Below are 22,259 nucleotides of genomic sequence, written 5' to 3'. Positions count from 1 at the left end.
CAATCCACTCTTGTGGTTCTCCTTTAATGGTTTTGGAAAATCTTTACCACAAAGGAACAAGTTTTATTCTTTTGATTAGAGGACAGATCCCTCAGATTTCATCTGAAAAAGCTTGAAAAAGCTTTCTGGATAGAACATGTTGGTAGACAGAAGGTATTTTGAGTAGTTTTGATATGGGCTAACATTACTGAAGGGGGAAAAAGGGGTGGACTGGCTTAAGAAAGGGACCCAAATTGTGAAGGACCCCACTTCACAGGCAAGTTAATTTAACATGCTGTAGTAATGAAAACTTTTAATTGACCTTGATCAGAATGACAGGATGTCTTTTGAACAGGTAACCAGGAAATGCTGCACATAAGCTTAATCTTGTGGAATGTAGTGGAGGAACAGTAGCTAAGACTCTGGAGTTGCTTCAGTTTTACAACAGACAAAATGATCTCCTTAAGATATTCTCCTTATGTTGAACAAATTCAAGTCCTGGAATTCTACAAATTACTGTGCTGTCACATTTCTTTTTCTACCTTTTCCAGGGTACATTTCCTAATTTCCCCTCTCTTTTTCTACAGGCAATATGAAACAGTTGTTCCTCTTGAAGATTCTGTGGTGACTGAAGTCACAGCAACGCTGCAGGAATGGGCTGTGCTCTGGAAACAGCTGTATGTGGTAAGAGCACTGCTCCTCTCCTTGCACATCTCTAGTACCCTGGGGAATTGTTGCCTGCCTTTGTGCACTCAAAATCCATGAGAATCAATATCAGAATTGTTGGATTCCTTGTATTTAATGGGGACTCCCTAACTGCAGAATAATGGATCATGTGAGAGTCACATGGAGTACACTAGAACTTTCTGCAGTTCTGAAATTCTACCTTCAGATCTGAAAATTTGATTGTTATAAGGAAAGGCAACAATTTTAAAGTGATCTTAAGTATGTAAGAAATAATATATTATAATACTTTTGCAAGTCCCATCAAAGACTTCAAAAATTATTCAGCACAGTTTGTAAGTAGTTGTTTTAATATCTAGAGTCTGAAAGGAGAACTCAAACTATGGGAGGTTTTGTACAATTGTTCCTCCATAAATTAGAAGTAGACACTAGGATAAGTGTATTGAGATTTATACACATCTTTTTTTATATAATTTTCAGTTGCTGCCACATAATGTCTCCTACTTCTGCTTTCATCCCTCTTCTCTTCTTACATTTTAATAGCCAAAGCCCATGACACAGCAGATAAAAAACTTGAGCATTTGAAGGTATTTTTTCCTGGCTTTTATTTTCTCTTTTTTAGCTTAGTAATTGCAAGCCTTCACTGTAGGACTAGGATCAAGAACCGTAGGTGATCTAAGCTTGCATTTCCTTCCTGTCCTTCCTTTAGAGAAATACCTCTGCACAGAGCTGCAGGAGCTTTGTTTCCTCATTTAAACCTGCAGTGACAACAGTTACATGGCTAGGAAACCAACCAGGAATGATCCAGTGGAGTGAGTCCAGTGCATCTCCAGCATAACCAGCTCTGTGCTGTGCTTCAAAAAGCAATCCAACTCTTATGAAATCATAACTGGTCCCAGTTCTTCTGTGGTTCAGATGTCCCTGGAGGTATTCTCTTGGGAAGGAGCATCTGATCTAATGGAGGAGGGGCAGGGAACGTGGTCTATGTCATGTTTTATACCACTCTTTACACCTAGTACTCCTCCTTTTTCCATTGTATACACATACCTCTCTGCATATAGAAATAAAATGATGTTTTCTGTTTTCTTCCTGTAAATTTTTTTTCTTCCCCTCTCCCCAGTGTCAGCTGAAGATGACAACAGTAATATTGGCAATGGTATTAAATTGGAAAAAGGGGAACCATTTTACCTACAAATGAGCTAAGCTTCCTTTCTACTAAAGTATTTCTTTTTTATTGTTAACACCAGTTCCTTGAGGGGAAGGAGAGAGAAAGCTCTAGCTATAAACTTTCATTTAGTGATTTTTCTTTCTGGGACTGCTTTCTATTGTAGCTCATTATATTTCTTATAACGTTGCACAAAACATTATTGTATTCTTAAATAACAGGGGAAAGAATTTACTGTTCTCATAGAACTTTGGAAGGAGGCATCTGCTCCATGATGAAGAAATTGGCAGAGCTTCTGAGTAAAAAACACACTGTTTTGTGTTGTAGGGGTTTTTTTCCCAAAAACTTAGGAAAAATTAAAAATTCTAATATAGAAATAAAGACAGAATTGTTTAGATTGGAAGAGACTTCTGGAGATCATCAGCTGCCTTGTTAAGCAGGGTCAGCAAGACCAGGCTGACAGGACTGCACCAGGCAGGTTTTGAGTTCCTTCTGGATGGAGACTCCCCAGCCTCGCTGGGCCAAGCTGCCAATGTTTGAGCACCTTCAGTGGTTTCTTATCTCCACTGAGACAGTAGCACAGCTTTTCTGGCAGAACAATTTACACCATTGTTAAGGGGGTAACTGATGTTTGTCCCATCTGTGGGCTGTACATTGGAAGCATGAGAAAATGCATTGAGGTGCCTGTGGCAGAGCTGGGACTAGAATTTCATCCTTGGTGTTCAGGCTGGAAGCTGTGTAAGGACATACCTTAAAATATATTGAAAGACTAAATGGAAGTCCTTGTTTGTTGTTGGATCAGCAGCAGCAGAAATTTTTATTATTCCCAAACTGTAGCAAGAATCATCTAAGAAATGTAATTAATGTTATTTGTCATGCTGCTGTGCCTAGTCAGCTTTGTAGAAATGTTTCTTACTGCAGGGGAAATTCACAGGTTGTGGCACAGACACTCTCAGTAGGTCAGTGCCTGCAAAGGGCCCTTCACTGGTCACTGGGGCTGCCAAACAATGCGAGCAGCCTCTCTGAACATCTCCAAATAGGCTCAAATGTCCATCTCATGCTTTTTGGTGAACTCCCTACCTGGATTATGGTTTGAAAGACCAAGTTTGTTTCAATTAAAAATGCCCAGCAATTGCCTTGGTAGTATTGTTGAGGTGCATTGTAAGGTTTGTGTTTGTCTCTCAGTGAAACAATGGGAGCTGGGATGTAATACCCAGGAAGCCTGCAGGGATTAAAACACTGCCTGGAGAGGGATGCTGTGTTGTTCCAAGATAAGCAAGTTCTGCTGACAGAAAATTGGAGGGAGGAGGAGAACAGTGAGAAATGAGAGCGTGAAGTAAAGCACAGCTTTGAGACAGTTGCAGAAAATTAGTTGGTATAAAATATTGGGAATCTTCCTCATTTTCTTCTGACCACAGAGAGCCCGTGCCAGTACTGGGAATAAACTGTGCGTGGGGAAGCTTGAATGGGTTTGAGTTACAGGAGTTGTGCAGCAATTCTAGTTTAGATTTCTGAGAAATATATATTAGAAATGTTAGCCTGAGATCATTGCATTGCACAGGGCTGTGATATTCTTTAAATTTTTGCTATCAAGGTGAAAGCCAAGTTTCAGTCTGAGGAGAAAAAGACATTTGTCTGTAATGAGTTCACAGAGAAAGGGCTGTGCCTGAAATGAATTTGAAATAGAAAGATGTATGATGTGTTGTTTACTTTACTGTGAAAACAAATTATGCTCTAAGTAGTTGGATTCTGATCATATAACTCTTTAAATACTGACAAAACAGCAAGTTTTTTTTGAAAATGTCAGAGGTTTTTTTCAATTGGAAAGCAATATAAATAAAACTTGGATGGAAAATATCAGAATCTGTTATTTATATTGGATAGGATTTTTAGCAAAAAACTATAACCTTGTTAAGAATTCTATGCCTACTTAAAAATAATCTATTTTTAAATAGATGGAGTAATTGGGAATGGAACTTAAATATTTATTTTTTAATGAAGGAGTAAAGATGATAGTACTTTTATGGTTCTGGGGACAGACTTTTTAGCAGGGTCCATAGCAATAGGACAAGGGGTACTGGTTTTAAATGAAAAGAGGTCAGATTCAGACTAGATACAAGGAAAAAGGAATTGTACTGTGAGGGTGGTGGGGCCCTGGCACAGGGTTCCTGGAGAAACTGTGGCTTCCCCATCCCTGGAAGTGTCCAAGGCCAGGTTGGACAGGGGCTTGGAGCAACCTGGGACAAAGGAAGGTGTCCCTTCCCATGGCAGGGGGTGGAGCTGGGTGAGCTTTAAGGTCCCTTCCAACCCAAACCATTCTGTGATTCTATTGAAGAGCACATTTTCCCCTGTTTCAATAGGTAATCTGTGTGCAGACAAGGCAATGTCATGGCACTGGAAAATGGAAGCAGTTCTTTGCCTTCTGATCTGTATCCAGGCTGTATCCTGTATCCAGGCTTCAGAGATGAGCACTGAAGCAATGAGATTTAGTAGCTGCTTTCTGGCAAAAAAAGCCACTGTTCTATTTGACCTACTTGGTTTGTTTTTTCCTACTTTCACTGCTGTGGTAAAAATCATTAGGAGGGAGTTCACTGTGAGTGTGGATCTCAGTGTTTAAAATCTGTACTATGCAGCCACTGGAATTGCTGGTAATGTGGGTGGGGTTACTGCTACCCACAGCTGGCCAGATGTTTGTGTGTGTGTTTGCACACACTCATGTGTTTGAGTGCTGTCAGTAGGTGCTCAGACCCAGTATCTTGTGGTGGTGTTTTGCCTGGCTCCAATACTCTGTTGTTCTTTAGATTCATTTGGACACCATAACTATGTTCTTCTGTGAAAGCCTAAGAAATTTAGAAGAGGTTACTTATTGTTTCCCAGTATTGCAAAGGCAATAAGCAAAACATGCCAGTGATTCCCTCCCCCAGTCCTGCACTTAATTTGGAGTGGAGGAGAAAGGAAAAGTGAGATTATTAGTGTAGCACTGTAAGCAGCTGAGCCTGTTCTTGTGCCTGCTCCGAAGGGACAAGGAAAAGAGCAGAAAAGCAAGAAAAAACCTTGGGGAGACTTGCTTAGGCACAGAGGTGGATAAAGATGCAAAATTGCATTTGTTACAGTGAAATGGGTGTGTGCAGCTCTTGGGTAGTTACCCACACCAGTCTACTCACTTCTGTTGAGACAGCAAAATGATGCCAGTAAGGTTGTTAACTTTCTCTCTTACCCTGTATGTGTTGATAAGATTTGTTATTTTTATACTACTTCTAAATAAAGGATCTGCAAGTTCTCTGTAAGCTTTTGTTAATTAGGTCAAACAAGACTCCTGTGAGTTTTTAAGTCAGCTAAGGAGATCACTGAAACTCACTGTTGGTGCACAGTAGCTATTTTAACTGTAAAAAAAATTCCTCAGAGTCTCCGATGTGATGTGAGGACTATTTCTGTTGAGAGAGCAGATGACTGTGGAGAGACCAAATGTAATTGCCTAATTTAGAGTTTGGTCAGATCAATAACATTAATTTGCTACTTTCATGCAATGGGGGGTGGGGGATGTGTGGGGTGACTTCTTGTCCACTTTCAGGAGTAAGACCTCATGGTGTAGGGAATAGATGGAATTTTTGCCAGCTCAGTGTGAAACCAATTTCCCATTGGCTCCTTTTAAATTTCCTGAGGGATCCTATTAAGGAACAGAGTGGGTAGCAGGACTTGGTGCAATTGCAGGTATGTGATTTGGGTGGTTTGGGTGTCCCTAAAATTGAAGCACTAGTTAAAACTCATCTTGAAAAATGCCATTCACTGAAACACTGAGGTAGTTTACTCTTATGGGGAGTGTTCTAGGAGACATTTTTATTCAGTGAAATGTGCTTTGCTCCACATCTGATAAAACATGGAATTGCTGAGGCATTTTCTGAAGTTGTAGGCAGAAGAAAATGTGACATGACCTGAAATGGATGTGCTGTATCAGAAGGTCTCCCTTCAAGGAACAGAATTTCTTCAAGTCAAGGCTGAGCATATTGAATACACTCTTAAATTCTGTGCAAGCAGATTCCTGGAAAGATGAGGTATTTGTACCAAGAGAGATGTACAGAAACAGTATTGGTGTATACATGGCCCTCTTTCTTATTTTCATGTCATTTTCAAGGTTACCTTGAAGGGAAATTCCTTTAGGATGATTGTTCAGGTTTATGAGAGTCATTTTAAAAGAATCTGGAGAGGTGGTCTGGCCTCAGTTGACATTAACAGAGAGACTCAGAGTTATCACTTTAGAAGACAGGACTCTGGATGATAGTGTTCAGCTGTGGTATGGATATTTTTATATCTTTCTATGTTTGGAGTGAAGGATGGATCTTCATGGAGTGACCAGGAACTCAGATGGGAGTTTGGGGCAGCTGATAGTCTCATTAAGGGCTGCACAGCATATGAGGGAAACGAAGAGTAAATATTTCCACTTCCAGGAGCATCTAGTTCTTCAGTCCCTCAGAGGGAACAGTGCACTGAGAAATCATCTCATTGCTTAGCAACTGAATCTGAGACTTTTAGCAGATTTGTTATTTGGTTACTAGAAAATAGTTGAAGATTTTTCTTGATTGGGTTGTGATGGGCGTGTGCAGAATGATTTGGAGAATGCAGAATAATAAACAGTTCAGCACTATATGCTGAAGGTGGATATTTGTATAACTCAGTATCTTTACTCGTGGAGGGGGAATCTGGAGAAAAACCAGAATGTCACAGGTTGGAAGTGACTTTGAAATATCATCTGGCCCAGCTTTTTGTCAGAAAGGGATCCTACCTGGGGTTATGTAGCACCTTGTCCAAATCCAGTGAATGTGTTTTTATTGAAAGGAGTTTCTTTCTTCCATTGGGATGAAAGCTCTCCTGGTGCAATTTACACCCATTGCTGTTTGTCTTTTCCCTGTGTCTCCTTGTGGACAGAGAGCCTCCATCCTCTTAGGGAGGCTGTGCTGGTGCTGCAGTACTGGGCTGGGATTCCCAGGGAGAAAGGACCCAGCTGGTTTTGCCTTTCCTCACAGGCCAGGATCTCCAGCCCTCAGATCATCTTTGTGCCCCTCCCCTGGACCTGCTCCAGTCTGTCCCATCTTTCTGGAGTTGTGGGGACCAAAATAAAGACCTCAATGTATAAGTCTCACAGTGTGATTTATATCTCCTCATTATCTTAGGCAATTAGAAGGTTTTGTAGGTAAAATCAGAGAATTTTGTGCTGCTTAGGTGTGTTGGAAAGTTGTGTAGAAGCCCTTCTCTTGCTGTGTCAAATTGAGACTTGAATTTACATCTGTGGTTTCTTGGAGGTCTTTGGTGGATGTCATGACCTCTCTCTACATTTCTTCCTTGGAAGAGCAGTATTCATGTAGAAATTACACATAATATTTATTAGGTTCCCGCTATAAAATGCAATCCCTTTCAACACTTCTCCCCTTAGTACTAACTTGCTGAAGTTCAGCTCAAGTGCTTCATATTTTAAGGTTATAACAGGTTCCCATAATTATTATTTTTTCTTTCCTTAATTTTAAGAAATTTTATGTAGTCAGTCTCTCATAGTGATTTGTGAAAGACTCTGAGCTCTAAGGAATTAAAAGTAGGTGTAAGTTTTTAGGAGGGTAAAATAAAATTTGTTTGTAAGCAAGTCTTATACCATGAAAATCTGAAAATCTATTATAATTGATTTGAAATTTACTTTGCTTTGAAGACCACAGGATGTTATGGCAGTTTATTGGGTTTAAACAACAGTGTAACAAGGAGCCACATATGCAATACCTTTCATTAAGTGCCACATACAGATTTATGGTATCTTTTAAGATTATTAGGATCAACTAAACAGTTTTTATGTGTTTTCAAGCAAACAAAAGGTTGACTATAAAACAAAAACTAAGAACTATCAATCAGACTGTGTGGGAGGAGTATACGTTTTGAGTTACCATGGAGATGGATAGATTTTTAATAGGTTTTAAAAGTAAAGACAGAATTAAATATAAGTCACCTTCTGGTGTCCTTTGCAAGTCCTACCGTGACAGATGACATGCAGGGTATTTTATAACCTCTTGCTTTGCAGGGAAGTGTTATTTAGTCATTGATATGGAGGTTGTAATATACTCTTTTATTTTGGTAAATAAAACAGTAGTTTTATTACTGATGCTGACATTCATAGCAAATTTTGTGAGGATTTGGAGGGGGTTTGTTAGATTAAATTTTTCAAGTATTTTGGTTTATAGTTAACAAAGAACTCTTGCCTCTTTGTATAGTATTGCCGTGTACATGCTGCAAACAGTGCTACAGTTCACGTGTAAAGATCTTGTGTGATACTGAATTTTGTGAGGATTTGGAGGGGGTTTGTTAGATTAAATTTTTCAAGTATTAACTGGTTTATAGTTAACAAAGAGCTCTTGCCTCTTTGAATAGTATTGCCATATGTGTGCTGCAAACAGTGCTACAGTACACATGTAAAGATCTTGTGTGATACTAAAACATGGGAATTTGATTTTATTGAATGCTGCTTTAAGACCAACTGGGAAAAACCAACAAAGAAACAGAATTTACTCAGGGGAGACCAGTGGCTGACCTGCAGATGCTTTCAAACAGTCTCTTTTCACTGTAAGCACACTGAATGTTGAATTGCATTAAGTGAAAGAAAGAAGGTTTTAATCAAAAAATTGAACAGAAGTTTGAAGTTTCTTCATCTGTCACTGGAGAAAATCACCTGGGCTGTTCTACGTCTGCTGATGTTACAGAATTGTATTTGAAATACAGGCAAGTGGTCATGTGTTTGGAGTTTAGTGTTCCAGAGATAGACTGAGGAAACACAGGGGTTTGATTTTTAAAGAACAGAAAATTAAGAGTGGGGGACAAGGGCTAGGAGAGACTGGGAGTCTGGCTTTTTGGAGTGAGCAAGGTGCTGTGCATGGATAGGGCTTACAAAGGAAGAGGCTGATCATCCCTCGGGGGTATTTACTGGAACTAAAAAGACAGTTTGGATTTAATTTCATAGAAGACAGAAACTGTTGTTCGGTAGAAAAGCAAAGAACATCTGTCCTTTTGGCAGCCTGGATGGCACTGTGGTCCATGTGGTATCAAGAAGTGTCCTTCAGTCTTATCCTAATTTATGCCACTTTCTGCTGTTTCTGTCCTTAAGACAGAGAGAGAAAAAGGCAACTAGAATATACAATTAATAGTTATTGTAATTTAAATGCATATATACACAACAAAATTATACTTGTTTTCTAAGAGGAGTAGATAGCAGACAGTTTCACTGGTGGAGGGGTAGGAAAATCAGTGTTATATGGATCAGTGTAGCACAAGTGGAGTAAATCCTTTGTGACTGGAGTGACAGTGAGCAAACATTGTGGCTGCAGCAGTGGACAGCCAGCACTTGGGCTGCCAAATCTGATTACTCTGCATTGTTGCATTTGGCTGGAGAGGAGGCAATGGTTGATAAACAAACAGGGATAAAAATGCATCTCAATTTAAAAACTCAGTAGTAAGCCTGGCAAATGGATAGACAATTAATTTTACATGACTTATTAAGGTGAAATGAAAATATTTAAGGTTATTGAAGACCTGTTTCTTCTTTCTTATTTCAGCTTCCATCCACACGATTGGATATAATGTAGGGATAATTGGTAAATTAAAACTGTTCTAGAAGTATGAGCAGGGTGACAAAGGCAAACATCCGAGATCAGAGAAATGCCAGTGTTCCCAGTCCAGTCTACTTTGTCCCTAAGGGTTCTGAAAAGAACTTCAATCTCTCTGTAAAACCAAGGTAATACATCTCTGGTCTTCCATATGTTTTCATAAAAATATTGTAGGTTTAAAGCACTTGGATGTTCAGTGTTACATAGAAATATTAGGAATAGGAAATATCTACCTTTATGGTCAGATCTGAATAATTTTTAGTGAACTAAGCCCTAAGAACTGTATGTTGAGCGACAAATGGTAATGAAATTCTATATGGTTGTTCCTGGGTCAGTCAGAATAAAGAGAGGTTCTGGATGTGGTCATGCAATCAAAAACTACTGTAAGGCACAGACAGCAAGGCTAATTTCAGTTGTTGTTTAACCACATTTTCTTGAATTCTTGACTTTCTCTTTGAGCAGACTTCTCATAACAATTTATTGGTGACTATTGGAATGAAGAAGGGGAAAATTAATATAAATTGTATCTTTGGGAACTGCTCACATAATTTCTTAAATGGTTGTTGTTACATCTTATTTTTAAGTTAATAGTGATTAATGGCCTTTGGAGAAATGCATTCTCCTTTCAGAAATTCTTCTGTCTGTTTCATAAAGCTTTATTGTTTAATAGAAATTAATCATGCTATGTTTTACACATAGTGATTGCTTAAAATAGAAGGAATGAAAAGAAAGAAACATGAAAAAATTGGGAGAGGTTTCTGTGAGAGTACTGGAACTCTCAGGTTCTCACATTTTTTTGTGTTCATCTTCCTGTAAATTCCATGGTGGTTTTGTTTCATATTTCATTAAGAGTAGAGCCTTATGCTTGCTGGTTGGTCATAGATACAGCTTTGGGTTCAGTCATAAAATTTTGATTAAATATCAAAAGAATAGTGATTGCCAAGTTTGATTTCAAAGTCTTTAGTTGCTGTCACTGCCATTACTGTACTGTTTAGTGAGAAAGATACTCTGATTGTATGCTTATCCCTGAAAATATCATACTGCCTTTGGGAAGAAATCCGTCAGAGGTGATATGAAGAATTAATTCCAAAAGGTATTTAGGGCACCCTAACAGTTTATAAAACAAATACTCATTTCTTTTTCCTGCCAGTGCTTCCTGCCACTAGTAGGTCAAGATCCAGGGTGTTTAGATGAGATCCAATATGTATTACAGAAAAAACTGTCACTGGAATAATGGAAAACATAAATCATGTGTAGGGTTATATTATTTTCTGATAATATACGTGTAGCTCTTTTATCAGTGGCTTCCTGGGGATGTGGTCTGTAGTTTGTGCTGCTGCAGCACCAACTCCTGCAGCTGCCAAGGGCACAGCGAGAGCTGGAGCTGCCTGAGCACTGCCCAGCCAAACCCTGCATCCCCCAGGGCTGTGGCTGAGGGGGCTTGGGGTGTTGCACAGCAGCTGCAGAGACCCAGGAAAACCAGCAACCTCCCCTACTGCAGGGAGAAGTAATAGCTTGGGGTTCAAAGAAATTTAGCTGCTTATGGAAATGGTATTTAAGGTCTACTCTTTGGTCCAAGTCTTACCCACAGCAGTTGAGATTGTGTGCTCCTGTGACTTGGCATAGGGCTTCCTAGGGCCAATAGAACTATATTAATTCTTTCTTTTCACTGTGTTTTGCTGAGCTGGGTGTGAGTTTTGCAATCTCGCTGAGCTGAAAGAGCTTCTCATAAATCTGGAAGATGCTGAGCCCTGAGTTCGTTATCTGAAGTGTGTGTTTGTTTCAGCAAAGTGACAGAAGTCTGAGTTCAAAGCCCTTTACAGAGCAGGGCAAACAGTGGTGTCTTTTATGTTCTTTGCTGTTCAAGCATTGGCTGTTTGATCTAAATTAAATTGTGGTTGATGGAGCAGATTTCAGTTTATTCTTTCTGATACATCCTGAGTTGATGGGGGGTTTGTGAATGCCTGTTCTGTAGTCTGTGCAAGAGGCATTCAGGAACAGAGCTGAGCCTGCATCCTGTCACAAGCAGAGGAACACTTATTTAACACCTCTCTGGACTCTCCACACTGCTGTAAGGCAGCACTGCTGCTGAGAGAGGCATTTTGTCCCCTGCTGTCCCCTCCTGCCTGTGCCATTGCCACCCACCCCTCAGGGAGCAGCCCCATGGCCCTCGGTCACTTGGCAGCTGGCTGGGAGGCTGAACTTATCAAAAAGTTGATGCTTATCAAAAACTCTTATCAATTTTTGACTGTGATATTACTGAAAGTATTTCTTTAATTTAAGAATAATTATTCCAGCTTTCTTTTATGAATTAGCTTAAGCTCACTTTACTGTGTGCAGGTGCATAAACAGGTGTTAAAGTCCTGGAAGTGATCCTTGTGTTGTGCATTTCCACATCTATTACTGACAGCCTGTAATAGTTTTTTAGGGTAGGCCAGTAAAGTTTTGAGGGCAGTAATTTCATACTGGGAACCCATCTATGCCTTTCTCTGTGCTTTTTTTTTCAGTAGTCTCAGAACTTTAGGTAATAATCAATAAATTCTTTCTGGCCTGTATGTGACCTGGCGGGCTGTTCAGAGTGCACAGGGAAGTTACCACTTTAAAGGTAGTTACACAGAAATGATCACTTTTAAGGAGTAAAGTAGTAACATTTTTGGTATCAGAATTTTTGTTGTGACCCGAATAGCTCAAGTTTAATTTGTGCCAAGTTACCTTGCACTGCAGTTTCTCTGCAGGTGAGATTCTGCCCAGTGAGTGCCTAGTGCTGGTAAGTGCCTTTACTGTCAAATGGACTTATTATTTTCTCATTAAAAGGACATGCTTGCAAAGCTACTTAGATGAAATTTAATGAACTTCTAAAATGTAGCATAGAATAGTGGCTTACAGTAGTAAAAGAAAATTATCTTATTTTCTGGGTAAACAGGGAAAGAGCAGCAGCAAAGGTTTCTTTTTAATCTTTCTTGTGTGTTCACTAATGAAAAGGACATTGTAAAGAAACAGGTGTGTGGCAGGTTTTCATGATAGAGTTAATGAAATTACTACAAATAAAAGTGTTAATTATGGAATAGTTGTTAGAATGGAAGATAGGGAAGAGGAAAATAAGATTTTATTCACTGGATTTGGGGTTTTTTGTAACAACCAAACAACTTTATTGTATGTAGGTATTATTAGTATTTTAATTTCATTGAAATGTATGTGATGATGGAAGCTTTTGATCTTGGAAGTTATGGAACATGCTGGATCCTTAGAGAGCTGTAGTATGTTTTTATATTTCCAAAATATAATTTTAAAAAAAGCAACTAACCTGTCACTTTGAATTGGGAGGTGCCTATTACATAAGGTGTACTTTTTCAGAAGAATCAAACCCTGTCACCTTTGTGGAGCTCTCAAAGCCCTGTGTGGGGTGGTGGCTCAGTTCAGGCTGGCTCATGACTGTGCTCTGAGGACCTGCCCCCTTGTCTGTCAGAACTCCTATCAGTGATTCAGTGGCCTCAGATGTTTAACAGACAGAAACCCCGCCCTAAATACTGGGAAACTTTGATTTGTACTTTTATGCAGTGAACTCAGCTATCCCATTTCTTCCACCTGACTCTTTCCTCTCATCTGTCCCTTTTGGTCTCATTTTTTTTCAGGATCCCAATCTGAGCTTCTCATTAACCACTCATCTCCCTTTCCCTGGCAGGCACTTCCCAGTCAATCCCAGCCTTTATTTTGATGAAACCTTACTGTGTTTTCTTTTATTTCCTGAATTTTGTTAGATACTTGCTTTCCTAAACAACTCAGTTGTTGCTGTTTAGTTGTTACTTTAACTATTATGAAAGAGGACAATAAAAAAAGTGTTGACTTAATTTTTCCTGCAGTTAAAAAATTGACTGGACAATTCATTTAGCTGATAAGGAGTGATGTGAAGAGATGTTGCAGTTATTTCTTGAAGAGGCAGAAGTGATAGGGAAATGGGCATATCCAGTTGCCTTTCAAAAGGGGAAAAAAATATTGTAACCAATCAAGTGCTAAGAAGATACAAACCAAACAATAAGTTTTCTGCCAGTTTTTGTCTGCTGCTTGTGTCACAGAACAGAAACAGAATGGCAGTTTGTTTTTGGGGAACTAGCAGCATCACTGACAAGTTTAGAGTCAGGAGGATGATTTTAATGAGCCACTTAGGCTTGTTGTTGGATTTTGGTGTCATACTCTGAAGTAGCTGGTGAGTGTTCTGTCTGGATCTGACAATAATTGCCAGGCTTGTCAGCTCTCACTGTGATACTGCTGCTGTCATCGTGTAAATCTACATTAGAAACACAGCTAAATGCAAACTTCCATTCAACAGTTATTCTGTTAACAGCTCAGTGTTCTGGAAGGAACATAATTATGATCTGATATTTCTCTTGAAGACACTGCATTGCTGTGTGAGATAAAGAACAGAATGCTGGTATTAAAATAGTTGCAGAAAGAGGAAACACAGACATTGTGTACTTTCCTTTTTTAAAAAGAATTGTCTTGTGTGAAGCAATCTAAAATAAATTTTTTCTAGTTGTCAGTTTTATTTATCCTAGAAAAGCCATACACTGTTTAAATATATAATTTTTTAACACCTCTAACACATTCCACTACTATTTTCCAAGGGGATTTTTTTGTCAGTAAATCTGGGAAATGCATATCTGGGTAGTTGACAGGCTTTGCAAAAGAAAAGCCAGAATTCTCTTACACATGGACAATAGGCTGAACCATTTGTACTCCATGTTTGTCATTTTACATTTACGCTTTCCAATGCAAACGCTGGTACTATCTCAGCTGCTTTTTTGAGAACCTTATTGTGCAGTGAATGGCACCATTTTCTACTGGAGTTCCTCCATTTTATTAGAGGAAATGAGAGAGCTGTGCCTCATGGAACATCTTGTGCTAGAGGTCCTCAAGTTGGCTTGGCCAGGACCTTGCAATGGATTGAATAATCTAAGCCATCACCATTCCTTTCCTGATTTCTTCTACCCTTCTGCCATTTGATGTTGAACCTGTTTACCAGTTTGAATGCAGTCTAACAAAAAAAGAATTTCTTGCATATAAGTGGCTGTGTAGAGGAAAGAAATGTGATTTTAGAGCTCCTGCCGTGGGAAGGATTGCAGTGCAATTTCATCCATATTGTGAAGCAGAAGGCAATTCAGAGAGGAATTTCTGGTGGATTAAATGGGCTGTGCTGCCACAGCGTTAAATTTCAATGTCATAACTGAGTGGTTACCCAGAAAAAGAGTTTTTATATTATTGGTAATAGTCTAATGGCTGAGTTACTATTTTTGGAACTGCAGGCTCTTCTATTGTGGAACTTTGGTTATTGCTGTGCTTGTTTTCTCCATCATGGAGTTTCAGCTTTAAAAATCTGGTAGAATTAGATGAGGAATATTCACTTGGCACACAGGGAGTTTTACTGCTGTGTCTTCAGTTTTACATGCACAGAATCACAGAACTGGGTAGATTGGAAGGAACTTTTGGGGGTCTCCAGTCCAACCTCCTCCCCAGAGCAGACCCTATTAGAGCAGGTTGTGTAGTTGAGGTTTGAATATTTTTGAGGAACCCACAACATCTCTTGGAAAATGTCTATTCTAGATTTTTACCACCCACAAGGGAAAAAACATCTTCCTTTTATCTAGCTGGAATTTCCAGTATCTGATGCTATTAACTAACTCTCCCTTGGCACAATGATTAAAGAAATTAAGTGTAGAATTAAATCTAGCACTTGCTAAGTGGTTTAAAAACAGATGAATTGATAAGAAAGCACTTGAAAATGGAGAATTTTCATTCAGTGCTGCTGGTTGTAATAGGACCTGCAGGGATGTGTTCTAGTCTGTTATTCACTAGTCTTATTAATAGCAATCAGGAAAAATCAGTGACATAGAAATTGCTGATGATGCAGAAATAGGAAGTTAAACCATGATTAGTTCAGAAATGGTGTGGTTTCTGTCAGACACTTGGCTCATTTAAACAGCACCGACTCCAATACATCCAAATATAGAAAGGCCCCACAGATGGTGTTTGTGTCCTGAGGTGCAGTGACACTTACCATGATGGAACATTATTATGGCAAAGCAATCCAACATCAGCCTCTTCCTTGCTTTTGGCAGCTAAGAGGATAAGAAGTCTTGCCTTTCTAGACAGGGGGCATCTGGAGGGGCAGAGGGGGAGAATAATTTAAAAATTCTCTGTATAAATTAATGAGGTGATTGCTGGGCAGCTGCTACTGATGCTGCAGTGTCCTCTTCAGAATAGATGGGGAGCAGCCAGAACGGTTCCAAGGTGATCGGTATAAATTAATGAGGTGATTGCTGGGCAGCTGCTACTGATGCTGCAGTGTCCTGCAGAATAGATGGGGAGCAGCCAGAAAGGTTCCAAGGTGATCCATGGTGGCAGCGAGTCCTAGGAGGGGCAGCCTGGAGTGGATCTCCAGCTCATCTGAGTCCTTTACAGCAATTTCATGTCCACCTATGGCATTTTCAGTGTGCTTGTGTTGCCTGTTTAAAAAAATGTATCTGCAGCAGTGGGTATTTTGCTGCTTCTCAAAAATGCAGTACTTTTTGGGCCATATGAGTTACAGAGTTACAGGTTTTTTCTGAAGCCTATGCTCAGTCTTCTCTCCTTCTTATTATTCCTCATCGTATTTGCCATGAACAAGGAGAAGAGATCATTCCATTTCTCTTTCCTGCAAGTTTTTGATTTAAATTATTTTTGTAATTTTGTCTTTTCTAGACTAAAAAGTCAGAGTGAAATCCAACCTTTAAAAATTATCGTGTTTTCTGGATATTCTTATTATTGCTTGAAAGAATTACCTGTTTATCCATGTCTTCTTGATGTATAATAGATAAAAATAGAAAGATAATTAAATAAATAAAAGTGAGAATAATGTTCCAGCAGAAACCTGACAGAGTGAAGAGATTACTTTGCGCATTTGCTCAGACAAACTGCAGAAGTTGAGTGAGGAGTCAGCCTATTGTGACTTATAAATGGGTATGTGGAGGAGGGTTGCAGGTAGCTGATTGATAATTGTGGTAATCTGTCAACAATCTGTCAGTTCTCTCAAAGAAAAAAAAGGAGGACAAATCCCAGTATTTACAAAGCAGAGCCATACAGATTTGGAATACTATTGAAGGCACTTCTTAATAATTAGGGTGATTAGCAATAGATTAATCAAGGAAAGCAGTTGTTTCTTTATTGCTGATATCTTTAAAACAAGACTGGATTGTACTTTAGATGATTTGTTGCCACATTATTCTGGAGGAAGTACGTTGCAGCAATCTGTGAGCAGGTTTCTATGGCATGTGCCCCTGCAGGAAGTCAGACTAGATAATCACAATAATCCTTTATAGTCTTGGAATGGATGAGTCTTTAAATCTGTTTAGTCAGGACCAGCTGTGTTGAAAAACAGCATTACTAAAATACAAAAAAAAAATATGCTATGGGGTAGGGGATGTGCTGCACTGATGGGTTTTATATTCTTTCAGGCAAGAGCATTTCATGTAAAAGACTAATGGTTTTTTAGGAGTCTTTGAGTAGTGATGCCTTTCAGAGATTAAGTGCTAATTCTTGTACCCCTTTAAACACATTCTTTGTGGTTTTTGAAGACTCATCTCCTTGGTGAGGACATGCTTTTTGGCTATTTATATAGAAGCTGTGGAAAAGATTGACACTCAATACCTTTTTTTTTGGGTTTTCCTACGTTTCAAACACGGTAGGGAACAGCAGATATTTTGGATATCTTTGAGTGGGAGATCAGCAGAAATGGTTCAGTTGCCTGGTGAAGGTGTCAGGCTGAGTCAGGACCGGTTCCTTTGCCTTTCAGGCAGGTTTAGCAGGTGGGAATCAGCTGTGTCCTGCAGGGCCCTGCTCTGCCAGACGTGCTAGGCAGCAAATAATGCTGCTGACACTGCTTGGCTGTCATTTATTAACTGGAGCTTTTCACCATTCTCCCTGGGCAGTGATGTTTTTCTTCCTTTGCATTTGGCTTTTGTCTGTGGAGCATCCTGAGCCCCAGTGAAAACACCCAACTTCCACCTCAGAAGGTGACCCTATTTAAAATAGGTGGAAAAAAGCTCGGGAATTACCTGCACTCTACACTGACAGGAATGCTTTGATACTGTTTTCTAGAATAATGAGATGCCCAGAGTGAAAAAAACAGATTTTTATTCTGTTGTTATTGGGATATTTGTTTAAAATCTACAGTTTTAACAACTGCCAGCCTCAAGTCCCTTTACAAATATTTGCACTGCTGTTGTCGCATACATGAAACAAACATTTTTAAATTGAAGAGATTGGAATTAATTCTTTATCCTGGGAGTTTTACCTGTTTTCTCTTAACTTTTTATTTGTAATCCTTCCTCTCATTTTTGAACTATTTTAATTTTTTATTTACCAAAGACTTGAATATTTTACAGAATGAGTGAAAGCAAATATTTAAAACCAGGCTTTATTTATAATTTATATCCTATTTCCTGCATTCTGCTTTTCTTTTTTTTGTGCTTGTTGTTTAACTGCTAAATTGTAATTTGTTTTCACTCCTGCTGTATTATGGGATGGCTATCAGCTCAGTGCCAGAGTTTAAAGCTCCTCAGTTTCACATGTTCTTTCACAGGGTGAAGTAGCTTAGCTTGCATTTGAATCAGTTATTATTTTCCCAGTATTTTTCCTGAGGCCATGTGCGGAGCTGCAGAAGAAATGACTTGTTTATATAAATCTTACTTTGATGGATCTGGCTCTTCCTGACAACATTTCTGGCTGTTCTGAAACCCAAACTCTCCTCTCACGGAGTATCTGGGTAGATCAAACTGTGTAATTCCATTTGTTATTTGTTCTGTGGGGGCACCATCCCTAAAACATGGGGATCTCTGCCCCTGAGCACAGCCACCACGGTCTGCAAGGCTCACAACTGTCTGTCCTGGCTTCCCAAATATTCCTGCTCTCACACATTTTGTGTCCATAACCCCTCTGAGATCAAGGCTGTAGGAAAATGGTGCTGGTCATTGCCACAGCTGGTATTCTGTGGATCTTCCTCTTTAGAAACCTTTTGTTCATTATGTATAAACACTAAAATCCAGACTTGAACAAGGGAGAGGACAGCTGCTGGTTCAAGTGTGTGTATCCCTTTATTCTGCACCTCATTTCTCCTCCTGTCATGCTCCAAATTAGGAACATTCAGAGATGTTTTGCAGAAATGAGCTGTGGCTCCTGCATTTATTTTCTCTCTCTTTTTTTTATAATGGTGGGAGGCACAAAATGTGTCTGAGCCACCATTGAGCATTACTGTTAAAACTGTTGATAAATCAACAGGAGTTTGCATATACTGAAATAGCTCAAGGAGCCATAAAGAATCATTACTTCAGTAATGAGAACGTCCTCATGTGTAAGGGAATTTTGATTTTCATATTCTCACAATTTTATGTTTTGTTTCTGGTGTTTGAGCAGAAAAAACTGCATCATAATGCACAACAGAAACAGACTATTCTGAAATTGTATATTTTTTAAGTTAGAAAACAATTTGAGTGATCACCTTCCCTTCCAAAAAATCCTGAGCTTACAAGTAAGATGTACATAATTTCAGTGCATCTTGGTCTTAATCTTAGAAAATAGTTGTACTGTTTTTGAACTCTGCCAAGTTATTATTTTATATATCTCTTTTATAGAGACAAAATTAGGGCTTCCAGGAAGGATTAGAATTGTACTAAACATCTGTGTGGAGCAGTAGACATAGATCAATCTCCATTGAAACTGCTGGGTAAATGTGCTACTGATTCCCTTGTGAAGGATTTTTCTTCTGCTGGACAATGATCTCAGACTTTGCAAACCCAAAGACTTTTTTTCTTAGAACTGTTGCTCTGAAGCTGAAATTGTCTCTTTTAGAGAACTGCAAATTACTGGAACCTGTCTATGAGAGGCATAGTTGAAATGCCTTTACTGGTTTGAATTTCCATTAGACAGTTTAGCTGGAAAACCACTGAAATCCAGTCAGCAATTTTCTTTAGGGATTCACAGAAGTGTTGGAAGACAAATGGTGGCACCATGCCCAGGATCATTAATTACAAAATGCACTAATCAAACCAGTTTGCAAATAATGGTCTATGTTCTGTATTTTGTGGGAATAATGGGGTGTGTTTTGCTTGTGGTTTTCTTTCTTAGTGTTTTAAGTACCCCTAATGCTGCTTTAAAGTGGCTTTTGGCAAAATCTTCTCTAACATAATGAACTTGTGTTGTATGACCTTCAGGGACCCTGACAAAGAATTGTTAAAAATGTTCAAGATGACTCGTACTGACCCAGTCCTACAGATTCTGCGACTTCTTTTGAGCTTTTTTTCTCTGAAAAATTGCTGTTTGTCAGGTCCAAAGCAGTAATACTCCTTCTAGAGCCCTCCAATATGTGAAGGAGAATATTAATTTTGTGCCCTGTGGGATACTTTGTGAGAGGAGCTGGGAAAAGGGTGAAAGTATCAGGTTGTATCCTTGAACCCCACAGGATGTGAAGTTCCCTGTTAAGAATGTAAATAGCATTAGAAGAGCAGATGTTTGATTTAAATGCAGTGGAAATGCTTAAGGGAAAAAGTATTTTTCAGCTTGAAAATTTGGCACAGTAAGGCACTGCTAAAGGGAAACTATTTATCTGACAGAACTTGTAATACACTGTAATCAGTTTGAATTTCTTCAAAGATATTTATCATGCAAGTTCTAACTTAGCATGACTATTATCAATTAGTTTGAATGTTAATTATTTATTAAGACCACTTCAATAAATATGTCATGTTTATTCAAAGTGTAAACAAAAGTATTTAACTCTACTTTAAACCTGATGTAAAAGGTAATATAATTCTGTCATGCAGGAAACAACCTTAAAATACTGATTTTTGTGGAGGAATATGTTGTATTTGCAAAAGAATGTAACCATTTAGTTATGGGTGGGAAGCTTTCTTCTTCATTTCTTTTGCATTTAAATGATAGTGAAGTCTTCTGAAAGTGTAAAATATAGAGGCATCCACACTTATCCAATACTGTTGCAGTTTCTCTTAGAGCAGAATGTTTTTGCTTGTTGCTTGTCTTACAGGTGAATAGCATCAGTCAGTGTTGAATGCAGCATGTTCCTCAAGTGCTCCAGGTTTAGCTCTTTGTCAGGTGAAGGTCACACAGCTTCCCCTTTTCCAGTCCATCAGGATAAGTGGGGTCTGCTGGCACTCAGTGCTTCCAGCAGCAGGCATTTTGGGTGGCTGTGCTGAGATCCCAGCAGGAAGGTAGGAGTGCTCCTCTTCCAGCCACATGTACCAATATTCCAAGCTTTGTAGGACCAGAACTTGTGATGGCAGAAGAAATACCTTTGCTGTATTTCAGGACCATCAGTTCTCCCTCTGGAAGATCCCACATGATTCAGCAAATGTGTTTTGGAAAGGAGAGGTCCATTATGGCTGTGGTTTTAATGTAAATAGGAGGCACAAGTGTATGAGGAAAATGGAAGGTGATGATGTGAGCAGGGAACATTTGGTACCAATTCTAGTTGTGCTTATTAAAGCTCCTTCACTGCTGGGACCTCGTGTTTACAAACAGGAGGACAGTTTGGGGATGTGGAGGTCAAAGGTGTCCTTAGCAGCAGTGATCTTGAGGTGGAAGAGCTCAGGATCCTGAGGGGAGGAGGGAGCAGGACAAAAAGCAGGATAACAACCTAAAAAAAGATCACAGTGGGAAAAAGAAGCCACCTCTTGTTCTTGGGGTCTTTCCTTGGTGTGTTGTGTTTCAGAAGGCTAACTTAGCTAGTCTTGTTAGTCATACTTCTGAGGAAATATGATAAAGCAGAATGTGTTGCCTTCATGTTGTGTCCTAACACATCTGTGTCATGATGGAGACATTCAAGACTGGGGGAAATCATCCTTAATTAAATAGCAAAAGCCTTGCATGCATATGTTTTTTCCTCAGAATGGAATTTTATCCTAAATTGTACATTCTTACATTTAAGAATGTCTAGAACAAGATGTTCTTACAACATAAAAACAAGTACATTTAATATCCAAAGGATTTGGAGCTGAATTCAATAAATGTAATATGGATTGAAAAGGGGTGTTAATGTCACTTGTTTTGCAGTATTACCAAAATGAAGAATTAAACCTCTAAGTTTATCCCCTTCAATTCCATTTCCATAGGCTTTGTTAAAAGTTTATGCTGATGTTAGAAAATGAGGTTAATGTTGCTGTCACTCCTAAAGCTTGAGGAACTCAATTCAATCTCAGCAAAGCAATGGTAAGCTGCAGGCTGTGCCACAATCTTGTTAGGTAGGGTTTTCTGCAGCCCTCAGCTGTCAGCAGTGGCAGCCAGGATAGGGCAGGGCTTTAGACAGAGGGCAGCTTTGGGGTATTTCTTCAACCAAATTTTTCCTCTTCTCACAGTAAGTATTCCACAGAGCCCCTTATATTTTTTTTCCTGGAGAACACCAGTCTCTCTTCTTTGCATCCTATTTTTTCTGTTAACCAAAAAAGCTAAAACAACACAAATTAACCCCAGAATATCTGTCTCATGCTGGCCAAGGTGCATTTCCTGATGATGATGTTTACGAGTAGCAACAGCATATGAATAGTGATAGTAGGAAATGTCAGACATCAGAATTGTCTTAGATTTGTTTTAACTTGTTTCTGTAGCTGTTAAATGTTGTCATCTTGTACTTGTCCCAAGTTGCTGTATTAGACAACTCAGGCATCTGAAGCTGTAAATAAGGAGGAGATATGAGAGTCAAGATGCACATCTTGACTGCCAGGGAGTGTAATAACTTGTACTCAGAGCTATTTACA

General features: G+C 39.1%; 1 protein-coding gene across 12 annotated transcripts in view; it reads left to right on the top strand.

Annotated features, from left to right (window-relative positions):
• The window catches only part of DOCK3 (dedicator of cytokinesis 3), a 187,856-nt gene that overhangs the window by 31,910 nt on the left and 133,687 nt on the right, over positions 1 to 22,259 (top strand). For all 12 annotated transcript variants that reach the window (XM_039734182.1, XM_039734176.1, XM_039734181.1 and 9 more), the window contains exon 5: positions 567 to 663. In XM_039734182.1, the coding sequence (XP_039590116.1) occupies positions 567 to 663 (97 nt within the window). The remainder of the gene's footprint in view (positions 1 to 566; positions 664 to 22,259) is intronic.

This window comes from Passer montanus, unplaced genomic scaffold (genome assembly GCF_014805655.1).
Source record: "Passer montanus isolate IOZ18808 unplaced genomic scaffold, ASM1480565v1 scaffold9, whole genome shotgun sequence".
In the NCBI taxonomy this organism is placed as follows: domain Eukaryota; kingdom Metazoa; phylum Chordata; class Aves; order Passeriformes; family Passeridae; genus Passer; species Passer montanus.
The sequence above is the reverse complement of the archived record's forward strand: the minus strand, read 5'-3'. Positions and strand labels throughout refer to the sequence as shown.